General features: G+C 61.6%; 1 protein-coding gene across 1 annotated transcript; it reads left to right on the top strand.

Moving 5' to 3' along the window:
- Nucleotides 1-2593: 2593 nt before the first annotated feature.
- Nucleotides 2594-13135, top strand: SOX10 (SRY-box transcription factor 10). The gene is made up of 4 exons (XM_043880719.1): nucleotides 2594-2814; nucleotides 3332-3858; nucleotides 8678-8946; nucleotides 11190-13135. The coding sequence occupies exons 2-4, from the start codon at nucleotides 3422-3424 to the stop codon at nucleotides 11891-11893; spliced, it is 1410 nt and encodes a 469-aa protein (XP_043736654.1). The 5' UTR covers nucleotides 2594-2814; nucleotides 3332-3421; the 3' UTR covers nucleotides 11894-13135.
- Nucleotides 13136-14225: the final 1090 nt, after the last annotated feature.

Consider the following 14225-nt stretch of genomic DNA (forward strand, 5'->3'; position numbering starts at 1 on the left):
GACCGGCTCCACAGAACCCAGGTTGGATCCCAGAAAAACCCTGCCGGTACCGAAAGGCCTCCACCCAGGGAAGGCATCCTGAACCTTACCATTATACCTTCCCTTCTGGGGAGAGAGAATAGGCCCCAGAGTTCCCCAGCACCACACCTCTCCCAGGATGGGTATATGTGGGATTGGGGGGCGGGGTGTGGTAAGGGGTCACCAGCATTCCTGGGGTAGGGTCAGGAATGAGAGGGCAAGGACCCCTCCCATCCCCAGCGGGGAAAGGAGCAGAAGGGAGCGCTGGCCACCAGGCTGGTTCTGCCAAGGACAGAGGCCCCGTGTCCTCATCGTCCTCCTCCAGGAACCCTCCCCCTCTCCAAAACCCCTGCTCTCCAGGGATGAATATGAGGCCTGCACCTTCCCCTGCAGGGGCCTGCAACAGATGGAGGGGATCAAGAGTTGCCAGCATGGTGGGTAGTGTGTTCACAGCACAGTGTAGCCCCCCCATCCACAGCCCTGGGCATCTGACAGCACTTCCCCCCCGCCCCGCACCCCTGCAAGCCCACCTTCCTCACCCAGCACCTCTCAGCAGAGAGCCCAGCACAGCACTTGGAAACAGGAAGAGAGGGAGAGAGACAGAGACAGAGGGAGGGGAAGAGAGAAGACTCTTCTGTCCAGCCTGGCTTCTCTGCAGACCCAGGGCACCCACCGCCACCCCCACCCCCATCCTGGCACAGCTGGGCCAAGGGGTGGGGGAGTAAGGGAGGAGGCAGGGAGTCGAAAGGGGAGTCGTGGGACCCCACACCTGGCTTCTTACCCTCTGTAACCACCCCTCCCCGCCCCAGAGGGGGTCTCAGGCCGAGTCACGGATGCCACAGACACCACACCTCCTCAAGAGGAGGAACCAAGGGCTGGAAGGATGAGCAGGGACCCACCGGGATCGAGCGATGCCAGGCAGGCGGGCAGCGGGCGGGCCGCAGCGGGTGTCGGAGACTGCCGCGGGCAGCCGGACACGACCGACTGGATGCTCGTCCCTCCGTCCCTCTGTCCATCCAGGGCGGCTCCTCTCTGGGCGGCTCTGAGGCCGGGCGGGCGCTGTTAAAAAGCTTTTTATGTGTGTGTGTGTTAATCACATGATTGCCGTTCACCTGTATTTCGAACAAAGACAGCTCACTGTTTCAAGGCCCCGAACAAGAGTCTGGGCACAGGGAAGAGAAGGGAGGCGGGGGGAGGAGGGTTGGCAGCGCCGGGGGTGGCGTCGAGGAAAACTGGGGGGAGATTGTCCAAGGCCGGCGAGCGAGAGAAAGAGAAAACCCTTATCAAACTCCTAATTCACTGGGCTCCGAGGCCCCAGACACACTGGCCCGATTGTCTGGCTGGTTGTGTGTGCGAGCATGTGTGTGTGTGTGTGTTCCAGTGTCCGCTCCCCCCACCCCCAACATGCCTTCGCCTCGTGTGACTACCTCATTGTGTCCCATTACCCACCCCCTCCAACACCCTTGGCCTTTCCCAAGCATGAGGCCTTGCCTGGACCCCCTTTCCAGCCCCGCTCCAGACGCAACTCTCCTGGGCTGGGCCCGGGGCCTCGCCCAGCAGCTGAGGAGCTCAGAACCATCCATGGTCATCATTGCGGCCCCAGCTCCATCCGTCCTCCTCACACACCCTCACCTCTGCCTCAGCACCCACCTTTTGAGAAGAGAGAGGGGCTGTGGTCTTAGAGGCCTGAGAAAGCCTTAGATGATGGGCAGGACAGAAAAATGAAGGAGTCACCCTGCTGGGGGGAGTGGGGTTGAGGGAAGAAGTGGGCAGAGAGGAAGAGGCAGGGCGACTCCTCACCCTTTCTCGGGGTGGGGGAGTGGGGGGTGTCTTGACAACCAGAACTGGGACTCCCCCTACCAGGGTGGAGGGAGTTGGGTCCCAGGAAACGGGGCCCCAGGAGATTTTCAGACCTACTTGAAGAGGACCCCAGCCCAGCGCGGGCCCAGCCTCCCGCACACTTCAGTCTGTCTCTCTTGAGCCAGCCCAGGCCTTGCGGTGCTGGGTGTCCGGTGAGAGGAGACTGGGGGTGAAGCCTGGGCATCTGCACTGGGCAGGGGGCATCCAGCTGCGCCCCGCTTCACCAGGTATGGACCTGTAATCTTCCTCTCCTGCTGTCCAGGAAAGAGGACAGCCTGGGTGGGGGGTAGGAGGCGGGGTGAGACAGGCTGGCACTCAATAAGAGGTCTTAAGTGAAGCAACCAGTGCCCCCCCCACCATGTGACAGAACAGTCACCTGCCTTCTCCTCTGCCAGCTGCCCATTCCGACACCTGAGACAGAGGTTGGGGGTCCCAGGTGGGCCCAATTTTCCCCCAAGGGATAAGTTGTGACCCTGCCCACCTGCCTCCACAGGCTATCCCAGCCTGACCACCCCCACTCCGACACCTTCCCAGGATGGGCCTGGGGGCAGCCAGCAGCGCAGGGAGCTGGGGTGGGGGGGCCTGGCGGAGGAGCCCAGAGTGTTGGGGATGAAGGAAAGCGCTGGAGGCTCCACCTTCTGCCCTTCCCTCCCTCCCTCCCCTCCCCCTCCCCCTCTCCCCCCTCCTTCCTTCCCCAGCCCTCGGCAGCAGCTCAGCGCTCAGTCAGTCTCAGGCTGTCCGGCCAGGGTGGTTGGTGGTGAGGATTCAGGCTCCGTCCTGACGAGGCCCGTGGCCTGAGGCTTGGGGGCCCCCAGCCCCTCCCAATCAGCCCACCAGCGTCCCCCACCCCCAGCCCCCGAGCTGGACCGCACACCTTGGGACACGGTTTTCCACTTCCTCAGGACAAGCCCTAGACTGGAGGAGAGGTCCGAGGAGGTGAGTGAGTGCGCAGCCCGCTCCTCCCTTCCCGGGGCCCAGGCTTGGGACCCTGCGGTGGGGCGTGGGGCGGAGAGAAGCTGACACAGGCGTCTGCCCCCAGCCCAGTTCCTCTTCTAGTCCCCCGTCGGGGGTCAGGCGGAAGGGAAAAAGGAAAGGTGAGCGAAAAGGTGGGAAATTCCAGGAGCCAGGATTAGAGCAAAAGAAAGAGTCCGTTTTTCTTCCTTTCCATCAACAAACCTCCACCCAAGAGGAGGTTTTTCTTTTTTTAAAAAAAAAAAAAACCAAACCCGAACCCACCCACAGCAAGAGGCGGTTGGGACCAGGTGGGGGGAAGACATGGAGGCGGGAGCTAAGAGGCCGAGCCCAGGTCTGGCATGTGCGCGGGCCCCAGGGGCTGCGGTGGGTTTAGGGGCAGCCGGCCGGCCCCACCTTAGGGCTGTGCCTGAGTCGCGTGCCGGGCCGCCGTCGGGGCTGCGCGCACGCCGCCCATTGCGCCCTCCTTCCCGTCGTCCAGGTGAGCGTTGGACTCTTCGCCAGGACCCCGGCGGCGGGCCCCGGGGAGGCGGCCGAGGCGGCGGCGGCGGCGGCGGCGGCCGGGGGCGACATGGCAGAGGAGCAGGACCTGTCCGAGGTGGAGCTGAGCCCCGTGGGCTCCGAGGAGCCGCGCTGCCTGTCCCCGGGGAGCGCGCCGTCGCTGGGGCCCGACGGCGGCGGCGGCGGCGGCGGCGGCTCGGGCCTGCGAGCTAGCCCGGGGCCCGGCGAGCTGGGCAAGGTCAAGAAGGAACAGCAGGACGGCGAGGCGGACGATGACAAGTTCCCCGTGTGCATCCGCGAGGCCGTCAGCCAGGTGCTCAGCGGCTACGACTGGACTCTGGTGCCCATGCCGGTGCGCGTCAACGGCGCCAGCAAGAGCAAGCCGCACGTCAAGCGGCCCATGAACGCCTTCATGGTGTGGGCGCAGGCGGCGCGCAGGAAGCTGGCCGACCAGTACCCGCACCTGCACAACGCCGAGCTCAGCAAGACGCTGGGCAAGCTCTGGAGGTGAGCGCCCCCGACCCGCCTCCAGGGAGCTCCCGCCAGGCCCTCTACCCGCGGGTGGAATGGGGCGAGGCGCTCACGGCCTGGGCCCTTCTCCTGGGGCAGCCACCTCCTCGATGGGACTGGACGGCCAGCTGAGGGATCGGGCCCGCCCTTTCCCCAGTACCCCCTTGGGGTTGCGCTCCCGCCGATCTCCAGCGGCCTAGGCCCCGCTCCCCAGCCAGGGCACCGGGCTGGAAGGCGCCCCCTCGCGGTTGGAATTCTGCCGGTGGCAGGAGCTGGGGCCTGGGCTTCTGAGGAGTGGGCAAGAGTGAAGGTGGAAGGGAGAGAAGGCTGGTGGAGGCATCCACACCATAGTCGTGCACTAACCCCATTCCCGCAGGTGCCACTCAAGGGTGCCACTGCCCTCTGGTCAAAGGGGATGCGAGGGAAACGTCTGGGAAAGAACTGAAGGCCTGGCTGGAGAGGCAGGGAAACTGAGGCAGCCAGGTGGAGAACTGCAGGGCTGAGATGGGGGCAGACAAGGAATTCAGGTCCGGGTCTTTGAAAGGGTGAGGGATGGAGGCCAAGCAGGCCGCTGCCGGTCCCTGTCCTACCCCAGCCTCCTCCTCTGCACCCTTCTGAGCACCCCTCCTTCAGGCCCAGGGCTTCTTCATCCCCCAGGGAAGGGGACGTGTGGAGAGGAGACTCCCCCTCCCACCGGGTCCCAGAGCTGCCAGGCTGGTCTCTTCCCCTCCCTCCCTCTCCCAGTCCAGGCGCCATCTTCCTTTCCAGGGCCCCACCCAGGATTGAGTAACCTCCTACCCCTCCAGCCCTGGAGCTGAGAGCCCTGGCCAGGAGGAACAGCTGGCCCCTTTCCTACCCCGGGTCCCTCAGAGTCCCAGGTTCTCTGGAAGCAGCTCAAACTTTGGGGGAAGAACATGCCCTTGAGAAGGAAGTCGGCCTCACCTCTGGTCTGGGGTTTAGGCTGTTCCCTTGGGAATACGTTGTTGACCAAGGCAACGCCACCCCCTCAAGAAGTCCTGGGCAGCTCAGAAAGAGAACAGGGGTTCCAGAAGGTGAAAGTCTGCAGAGGTTATCTGATTCCCCACTGGACTGTCCAGGAGATAGGCCCAGGAAGGCAGAGGGACTGCCCAGGCCATGTAACAGCTGGTGGCGGAGCTAGGGCCAGAACCAGGTCCCCTGACGCTTCAGCCAGTGGTCTTCCCACACACCATCCTCGGTGACAGAAGTGGGTCACACCTCCCCTCTACGACACGGTCCGGAGGTTGTGGGGTGAGGGCAGAGGAGAACAGGAATGAGGAGCATCCGAGCTGCAGAGAGTGTCAGGGGAGCCTGCCACCCCTCCCCTTGCCGGCCCCAACACAGTGGAGCTTGGCCTAGAAGGCCAAAGGCTTAAGGTGGTGGAAGGAGCAGGAAAACCCCCAAGAGACCGAGAGGAATTCACATCCAGCCCCCTGGGCCTGGCCCTGGCCATGTGTTTGCTAAAGGCCTGGTGCTTCTTCCCCACCCCCCTCAGCACTTGGCTCACCCCAACAGGCCCTGGGCTCAGTGGTCAAACTGCTGCATGGACTCAGAGGGTCTAGCCTTGCCCAGGAGCAGAGGTCGAAGCCAGCTCCTCTGCCCAAGGTCCATCCACATCATGGCAGGGTTTAGCCCAAGCCAGGACCCTTGGTGCCATGGGGCAGAGACGAGCAAGTCAGAGACAGACAACCAGGAGGGAGGCAGACAGGCAGACAGAACAGGCCTTGGGGACCATGAGCAGACCACAGTGTAAGCCCAGTGAGAGCATCAAAGCAAGGATGGACAGCCCCCCACCCACCGCTCCCCCACACTGTTGCCAAGGATATAAGGTTGGACCCTCCATCGTCCCTGTCTGTCCCTGTTTCCCCAGCCCAGAATCCCAGGTTGGGCTCCTTAAAGGGACTTGTTCCTGACCACCCCTCACCTCAGGCTGTGTGCACAGGGGCCCAAGGTGACCCCCAGCGGCCAACCTGAGTTGGGGGGGGGGCAGGCGGGAAACCAGGAAAGCAGGCACTGCTTACTCAGGGCCCAACCCCAGCGGTGGGAGGGTGACCAGACAGTGACAAGGATCAAAGGCTACGCCAACAGGGGGTGGGCTGCCTGGATCCTGGGTGGGGACCCCGGGAGACCTCTGAACTGGGTTAGGCTAGCCTGCCTCTCCAGGGGCTTCTCCTGAAATCTGCACCCCACCCCCACCCCCGACACCGGCTCATGAATCTCAGGCTATCAAGAAGGGGTATGGCTAGCTGGGCAGAACTGGCAATCAGGGGCCCTATACATGAAAAGAGAAAGACATGCAGACAGATTGTGTGGGACGCTGGAAGGGGGTCGATCAGACACACCAGCGTCCAGGTCCTGGCTCGCAAGTGGCTAGGGGAGTGTGCCAACCACTAACCTTCAGTGCCCACCCAGGAAAGGCCTGTTAGATGTTGATCTCATGGTACTGGGGGAGGCGGTGTATTGATTGACCCACCTGGGGAGAATAATTAGAGCCAAGAGACAGAAAAGGTGGGGTCACAGGCTGGAACCTCCCCGGACCCTTAGGTAAGCCCCCACGGGAGCAGGTAGAGCAGAGCCAGTGTGCCTCACCGTGGAGGCGCCCCCCTCCAGTTGGAGATTCCAGTTTGGGTGGGGAATCAGCCCACCGCCCCCCCTCCCCATTCCAGACCTTGGAGACGCAGAGGTGAAGAGCAAACCAGGTGTGTAGTTAGAGCTGTGGTGACACTGGAGTCAAGATGAAATTTGGGATTGGGTTTCTGTGGTAGGGGAGGACGGGTTTGGGGTCAGGAAAGAGCCTGAACAGAGCTGAAACTGAAGGTCTGGGTGCAACTGGGGTTGGGTTTGGGGGTGAGATTGGTGTTGGGCTCGTTAGGACTGGGGTTGGGGCTGGCAGACCCCACCCTCACCACCTCCCCCGGGTAGGTTTCTCTCCAAGTTAGGGCGCTGCTGGGAACTAGCGCTGGGAGGCGCCAATGAGTGCAAGTTGGAGTCTTCCCTCTCTTCTAGCCTGTGCCCCCCACTCGCACTCCTTGCCCCCTGCCATTTTCTTGTGGATTCACATCTGGTTGCCAGTGGGCGGAGGGCACAGGGAAGGTTTGGGGTGGGAGACGGAGTGCAGAGTCCCCTGCCATCCTGGGAGCCTCTGTGCCGGGGCCACGGCTGGTTGAGGTGCCCCCACGTGCCACCTCCCCTCCTCACCAGGCATCCACCTTTGGGCCTTCCCCACCTACCCTGGGCTGGCTGGGGGCGGGGGAGAGGGCGCAGCTGGGGTCAGAAAGGCTGCACCCCACTCCCAACCCCTGATGGTCTGGGGTCCCCATCCCATCACTCAGCTAGTGGGGCCCTTGGAGAGAGCTGGGCTGGGCTGGGCTGGGCTGGGCTGGGCCATGGCCCGGGGGGAGGGCAGCCGAGCAGGCTAAGCTGGAGAGGAATGCCGCTGCCCGCTGCCCGCTAGGAGGTGCCTGGTGTGACCACCCCCTCCCATCCTGGGCAGGGAGGGCCCCGCCTTCTCCTGACTGGGTGAAGAGGGCACCCACGGAGGAGGGGGGTGCAGCTGGAGAGAGAGGCCCTTTGGGCTAAAGGACAGAGCTGCTCCTGGAGAGTCCCTTATGTCTGGGGGTCCGGGAATCTGTTTCTTTCCCTGAGCCCCTCTTCGAGGCATCCTTCCTGCCCTCCTCACCAGAGGCACCCCAGCCCTGAACTCCCCTGACCCCAGCCCTGGCTGGAATCAGGTGGGTGGATGTACGGTCTACAGGGGCTGCATTTCACTGGCTGGGCTCAGACTGGGGAGAGGGTCTCAATGCCCCCGTCCAGGGTCTTGGAAGACAGGAGCTTCCTTTACCTTCTTTCCCTCCCTGGACAAGGAGATACGATCGCCCCGTGAGGTGGGGGTCCGTACGTAGTGAGGGGCACACGCATCCTGCCCGCCTCGGCCCCACCACGCTGGAATTCACAAAAATGACTCCAGAGTTGAGGGGTTCCACCGCAGGTCCTCTTGCCCACCACCCCACAGGCAGCATTAGAGTTGTACCTGTTTCTCAAGGTGCCGCCCCCATCCCCCCAATCCCCAGGTCCCATGCACAGTGCTTCACGCCATTATCTTGGCCACTCCCACACCTAGAAGTAGGTATTATCCTCGTTCTGTAGATGAAGAAACTAAAGCTCAGAGAAGTGACTTGCCCATGGTCACATAGCTGGGAAGTAGCAGACACTGGGCTCTTCCTCCTGTTTGCACACCTCCAGTCTCAGGGAGCTCACCCCCTAACGAGGCAGCCAGCTCCACTTGAAGACAGCTTTGAAGAAAGAGTTTTTGGTGGCTCAGAGGGTAAGGCGTCTGCCTACAATGCGGGAGAGCCGGGTGCAATCCCTGGGTCGGGAAGATCTCCTGGAGAGGGAAATGGCAACCCACTCCAGTATTCTGGCCTGGAAAATCCTGTGGATGGAGGAGCCTGGTAGGCTACAGTCCATGAGGTCGCAAAGAGTCGGACATGACTGAGCGACTTCACTTTTCAAACTGAAGGATGCTCTGTGCCTCTTGTAAGCTCTATTCTAACGCCATCCTCAGGGACTGCCTGGAGCGGCAGGGTGGTTCTCTCACACGCCAGTCCCTGAGAGGTTTGGGGGCAGAGATGGCTGCCCTCTGAGGCTGTGGTGCTTTGGGCTCACATCCTCCAGTCCCTAGACCAGACAGCGCGACTCCCACCCGGGACCCTGCCCGCCAGTCTCCCCCAGCCCCCCGGGCCTCATTTCTTCCAGGGCAGGCACTCACGGTGGCCCCTCTGCGCTCTCCCCACCCCAGGCTGCTGAACGAGAGCGACAAGCGCCCCTTCATTGAGGAGGCCGAGCGGCTGCGGATGCAGCACAAGAAGGACCACCCGGACTACAAGTACCAGCCGCGGAGACGGAAGAACGGGAAGGCGGCCCAGGGGGAGGCGGAGTGCCCAGGCGGGGAGGCTGAGCAGGGCGGGGCGGCCGCCATTCAGGCCCACTACAAGAGCGCCCACCTGGACCACCGGCACCCGGGCGAGGGCTCCCCGCTGTCAGACGGAAACCCCGAGCACCCCTCAGGTGAGCCTGGGGCTGGGAGGAGGCTGTGGGCGGCGGGGAGAGCCAAAGGCTGGAGCAGGACTTGAGACCCGAGGCTCTGGGAAGGGCTGGCCAGGCTGTCGTGGCCCAGCTGGGCTGCAGGGACCCACTGGCAGTTCAGAGCGGGCTCAGGTGTCGGGGGAGGCGGCTGAGCAAGAGGGCTCTGGCCGGGACTGCTAGGAGGCGGCACTGGTTCGGGGTGAAGAGACCCGTGAAGGAGGCCAATGGAGGCCAGTGGGCCAGTTACACCAGAGAAAGGTGGGACAGGACGATTCTGAGAAACGGGAGGGCAGAGCACATTGCCTCTCCCCCACCTCCCAGTCTGACGGGGGAGACACGGCATGTGATGCTGCACGGAGAAGCCAGACGCAGGGCCTCCTGTTTCCTTCTCATTGGTGATGAGCGCAGCTCACGTTAATTGAGCACTTACTGAGTGCCGGGCACTTTGCTACTTGCTTTATGTATGTTCACTCATTCAGTCCGTCTAAACTGTGATGAGGCAGCCACACTGCCGCTCAGACCTCAACTGTGTGGCAGATCACTCTCATGCTACAGAGTAGACTCTACAGAAAGCTGAGGGTAACTTGCCATGTAGCTGAGGGCTCCAGGGCCTCTGCGGGCACTTGTGTTTGTAGCATACAGAGCACCATGCTTGGGGCCAGGCACATGGCAAGTGTCAGTGAGCAGAGCTCTGCCTTCAGAAGACACACTCCAAGTCCTCCTTTGTGCCAGACCTGGAAGCAGACACCAGGCGTCCAAACGGGACGCCACGGTCCCTGGAGCCTCCTGTCGCTTCCCATGGTCCGTGGTCCCTCAGGAGCCCACATCCCTTCTATAGAGGGATGAGCAGTGATGAAAACACGTGAATTAAGTACAGGAAGAATCAAGGGCACGTGAAGCCCATGCAAGACCCAGAGGGGGCATGACCTTTAGGGAGGAGTCACCCCCCGTCCACCCAGTCAGTCTCCAAAAATATCCAGCTGCCCACCAGACTCTGGCCAAGGAGAGCTTCCAGAAGGAGGCGATGTCCTCAGCTGCTTGGTATCATCTCTGTTTTACTGATAAGGAAACTGATAAGAGAAGATAGGTGGTCAGCCCAGGGTCACACAGTAAGTGACAGAGCAAGAATTCAAACTCAGAGTCCAGATCTTTTCAGCACAGGATTCAGCACTGCCTCTGGTCTGATGGAGGCGGCATAGGCCTGCCCTCAAGGAGCGCCTAGCTTGCTAGACCAGCTACTCCTCCTCCCCGAGCCCTTCCCCACGTCCCCAGGGCAGGGCAAGCGGCTTCCTCCACTGGTCTCCTGAGCCCCTCACCCATCCTCACCACAGCACCTGTGATGCTGCCCTCCAGCCCTGGGTGGGTCCCTGGATCCCCCCCACCAAGACCAGGAGCTTGTGCAGACAGGAACCATTTGACTTGTTTTGTATTCCCCTATGCCTGGCAACCGTGCCTGGCACTTAGTGGTGCCCCCTAAATGTTTGCTGAATGAACCTGGGAAGGGGCAAATGGGCAGACGAAGGAACGGGGTAGCACAGGTCACTCTCGTCAGTACTTTCCAGGATGGGCAGGGAGAAGGCAACTGGAGGGATAGTGGGGCCGCACGGTGCCTGATGGGAGCTGAGAGCGTGGTTGGGGGCGCTGGGTGGGAGGGAAGGTTTCCTTGAATAAAGGGCACTTGAGGTGGCCTTCAGGGCCCGGGGTGGCAGAGGTGTACAGATGACCCAGCCAACATGATAAGGGCCAGAGAGGTGAGCAGGGTGGGCAACCAGCAGAGGCCGAGTGTGCTTAAGAGAGAGCGGGCGAGCCAGGCCTACGGGCCAGACCCCATTGGGCTGCACAGCTGAGGAGCGCCGGGAAGGCACCCGACTTCAGCTGGTGTGAGGAAGCTCCTTCCAATGGGGAAAACGGAAACTTGCTCAAAATGAAGCAGGCCTCTCCAGGAGGGGGTGGGGGCGAGAGAGGGGAGTCCTATCCTGGTAGGAGAAAAGACTCATTCCTAGGACTGGGGAATTTCATAAATGATTGGACATCAACCCAAGATCATTACATAGCCAAATGCCACCGCAGGCCGCCCTGAACATGTTAGAACGAACAAGGCCATGCCGTGATGGATCCTCAGCCTCCTGGAGGCATCGCGTCTGAAAGTAAACCATCAGCCGCTGACCTCTGTTCCTGCTTCCTCTCTCTCTCTTTCTCTCTCTCTGTCTCCCTTCACCCTCTAGGCCAGAGCCATGGCCCGCCCACCCCTCCGACCACCCCAAAGACAGAGCTGCAGTCAGGCAAGGCAGACCCCAAGCGGGATGGGCGTTCCCTGGGGGAGGGCGGGAAGCCTCACATCGACTTCGGCAACGTGGACATCGGTGAGATCAGCCATGAGGTAATGTCCAACATGGAGACCTTCGACGTGGCCGAGTTGGACCAGTACCTGCCGCCCAACGGGCACCCAGGCCACGTGGGCAGCTACTCGGCAGCTGGCTACGGGCTGGGCAGCGCCCTGGCTGTGGCCAGTGGACACTCTGCCTGGATCTCCAAGCCTCCAGGTGTGGCTCTGCCCACGGTCTCGCCGCCTGGCGTGGACGCCAAAGCTCAGGTGAAGACGGAGACCGCGGGGCCCCAGGGGCCCCCGCACTACACCGACCAGCCGTCCACCTCGCAGATCGCCTACACCTCCCTCAGTCTGCCCCACTACGGCTCCGCCTTCCCCTCCATCTCCCGCCCCCAGTTTGACTACTCTGACCATCAGCCCTCAGGACCCTATTATGGCCACTCGGGCCAGACCTCTGGCCTCTACTCGGCCTTCTCCTACATGGGGCCCTCGCAGCGGCCCCTCTACACGGCCATCTCTGACCCCAGCCCCTCGGGGCCCCAGTCCCACAGCCCCACACACTGGGAGCAGCCGGTATATACGACGCTGTCCCGGCCATAGAAGGGGGCCCCACACCCCTGTCACCACCCGTCTCGCCCTGCCCTTTCCCCCAGCCCTCGCACCCTCTTCCTCGCCCATCTCAGGCCCGGTGGCGGCAGAGGAGGAGGCTGCAGAGGCTGACAGCTGAGGGGAAGGCCTTCTGTCTGGCTCACTGCCTTTGATGACCCCACCCCATCCTACCCAAGCTCCGGCCCAGGCACAGCCCTGGGCTACTCGGCTGGGCAGAGGAGAAGGAGGTAGCTTGTTGCCCCTAAACCGAAAAAGGAGGGGCTGTACCTTCCCCCCCAGGAATGACCCTCAATCCCAGGATCTGAGCAGGCCCCGCCTACCCTCCTCTGGGAGGGTGAAGCACCCAGGGTCGGTCGGATGGGAATCGGAGGCCTGGCCACCCCTGTCCTGTGTTTCCTCTTCTGCGAGGAATAGGGGGTCTGACCTAACCCGTGAAGCCAGGCCACGTGTCTGAAGAGCAGGGCCAACCAGAAACCTGCGTCAGGGACTGGGACGGGTTCCGTCTGCCCCTCAGGGGGCTGAGGACAGCTTTGAACCACCTCGAGGGAGTGGGGGTGGGATGGGGGTTCAGAGGGAGGTCTCCTCAACCCTTCAGTGCCCCCCTCCCCTCCTGAACACAGGAAGGAATTGGCACAGAGGCCCTCAGATCCATTTCGGTGCCAATAACCTCGTTCTTTGTCTGATGGAGCAAAGGGCCAGGTCCCACTCCAGGACAACCTCCCGACTTTGAGGCACACCCCGGACGTGAGCAGGCCGGGACCCCAGGAAAGGATTCGGAGACAATTCACAGAGCCTTCCTCCCGGCTCCCACCAGCCCCCCGCCCCCCAACCTCACCAGGCTCTGTGGTCCTTGCGCTCTCAGCCCCAACTCCTTGGGCTTCCCAGAGAGTTAGAGCTGCTCAGGCCCAAACCCTCGGCTCCAAGGGGAGACCCAGGGCCCAGCACCCTGGTTGCTGGCAGCAGGCTGAAGACACTAAACTCCTGACATGTACATGCTGCCCTGGCCTTTTCCCCTTTGCCTCCCAGTGGTATTTGAATAAAGTATGTAGCTCTCTTCTGCCCCCATTTTCCTATTCTGCAGCCCTCCACCCCCAAGTCCACATGTAACTCATTACCGCCCCCCCCTTATTTATCTCAGTAGCTCCCTCTATCCCCCTCCCCTCTGCTAGGTACTCCAGCCCCTATTAACTCTGCATTAAACATTCCACATAATAAAATTAAAGGTTCCGGTTACCTGCTTGGTGGGCCTGACCTGGTCTCTTATCCCTGCACCCTGCTTCTTCAAATGCTTTCTGGAAGTGCTAGAGGGTAGAATGCAAAGGACAGATAATCCAAAGGTCCCCTCTCTCTTGCCCAGTGCAGTAGCTCAGGACAGCTGGCATCACAGTGGGGTCAGCGGGTGCTCAGAACTGAGGCCTCAGACTGGAGCTCTGCCCCCAGCCCAGCGGTGTCCACACTGCAGGTGGGCCACTTGCCGGCTCAGCTGGGACTCAGCATGAGTGCCTTCCAAGCAGCCCGTTCTCAGCCAGCAGAGAAGGGGCCTTGCAAAGACTTCAAGGAACAAGTATGTGAAAGGTAGATCAGGTCTGAGGTCTTGCTGTCTGCAGTCAGTAGGCCTGGTCCTTTAGGACGGGTGAGTGGGCCTTCTCTCACTGTACCTTCCACTTGCGACCTCCCCCAGCAACACAAACACACACAGGTCCACACCAGGATCTAGCAGCTGCCCATGTCTAAGTATAAACTAGGATGGCAGACACCATCTAATCCTTTGGGGCTTCCCTCCCAAAAGCTCTTTGCTCAGGAGAATTCCAACCTGCACTCTGGGACCCAGGCTCCTCCACCTCAGGGACAGGGGAAATCTTTTCTCTACGCTCCATCAATGGACAGCTCTGATGGCTAAAGTCTCCCCTTCCACCCAGTTCATAGAGACACTAATAGCTCCCATGTACTGGGTGCTCCCTGGCCAAGTGCTTTATATCCTTCTGGCCTATGAGGGAGTGAGCCCAATCGTTATCCCCATTTCCCAGACATGGACTTGACACTTTGAGAGGTGGGTGCTAAGAAGTGCTGGTACAGAATGTGAAGCCAGCTGACTCCAAACCTTGCACCCTTAACCATCGTCTCTTCCACCTGCCCTATTTCCACTTGTAATCTGAGGCCGTGCTTCCTTCACGGCTCCAGACCAGCATCCCCAGATCCAGTATTCATTTCTTCTATCTGTGAGCTCCAGCCCCTCACCTCCTAGTCAGGACCTCAGGTGGGGGAGGGGGCACCAAGAACTAGCCCAGTCCTCCAGGGTGGGCAGACCGCCACCTGGAAGCTG

The sequence above is a fragment of the Cervus elaphus genome, chromosome 22, assembly GCF_910594005.1.
Source record: "Cervus elaphus chromosome 22, mCerEla1.1, whole genome shotgun sequence".
Classification (NCBI taxonomy): Eukaryota; Metazoa; Chordata; class Mammalia; order Artiodactyla; family Cervidae; genus Cervus; species Cervus elaphus.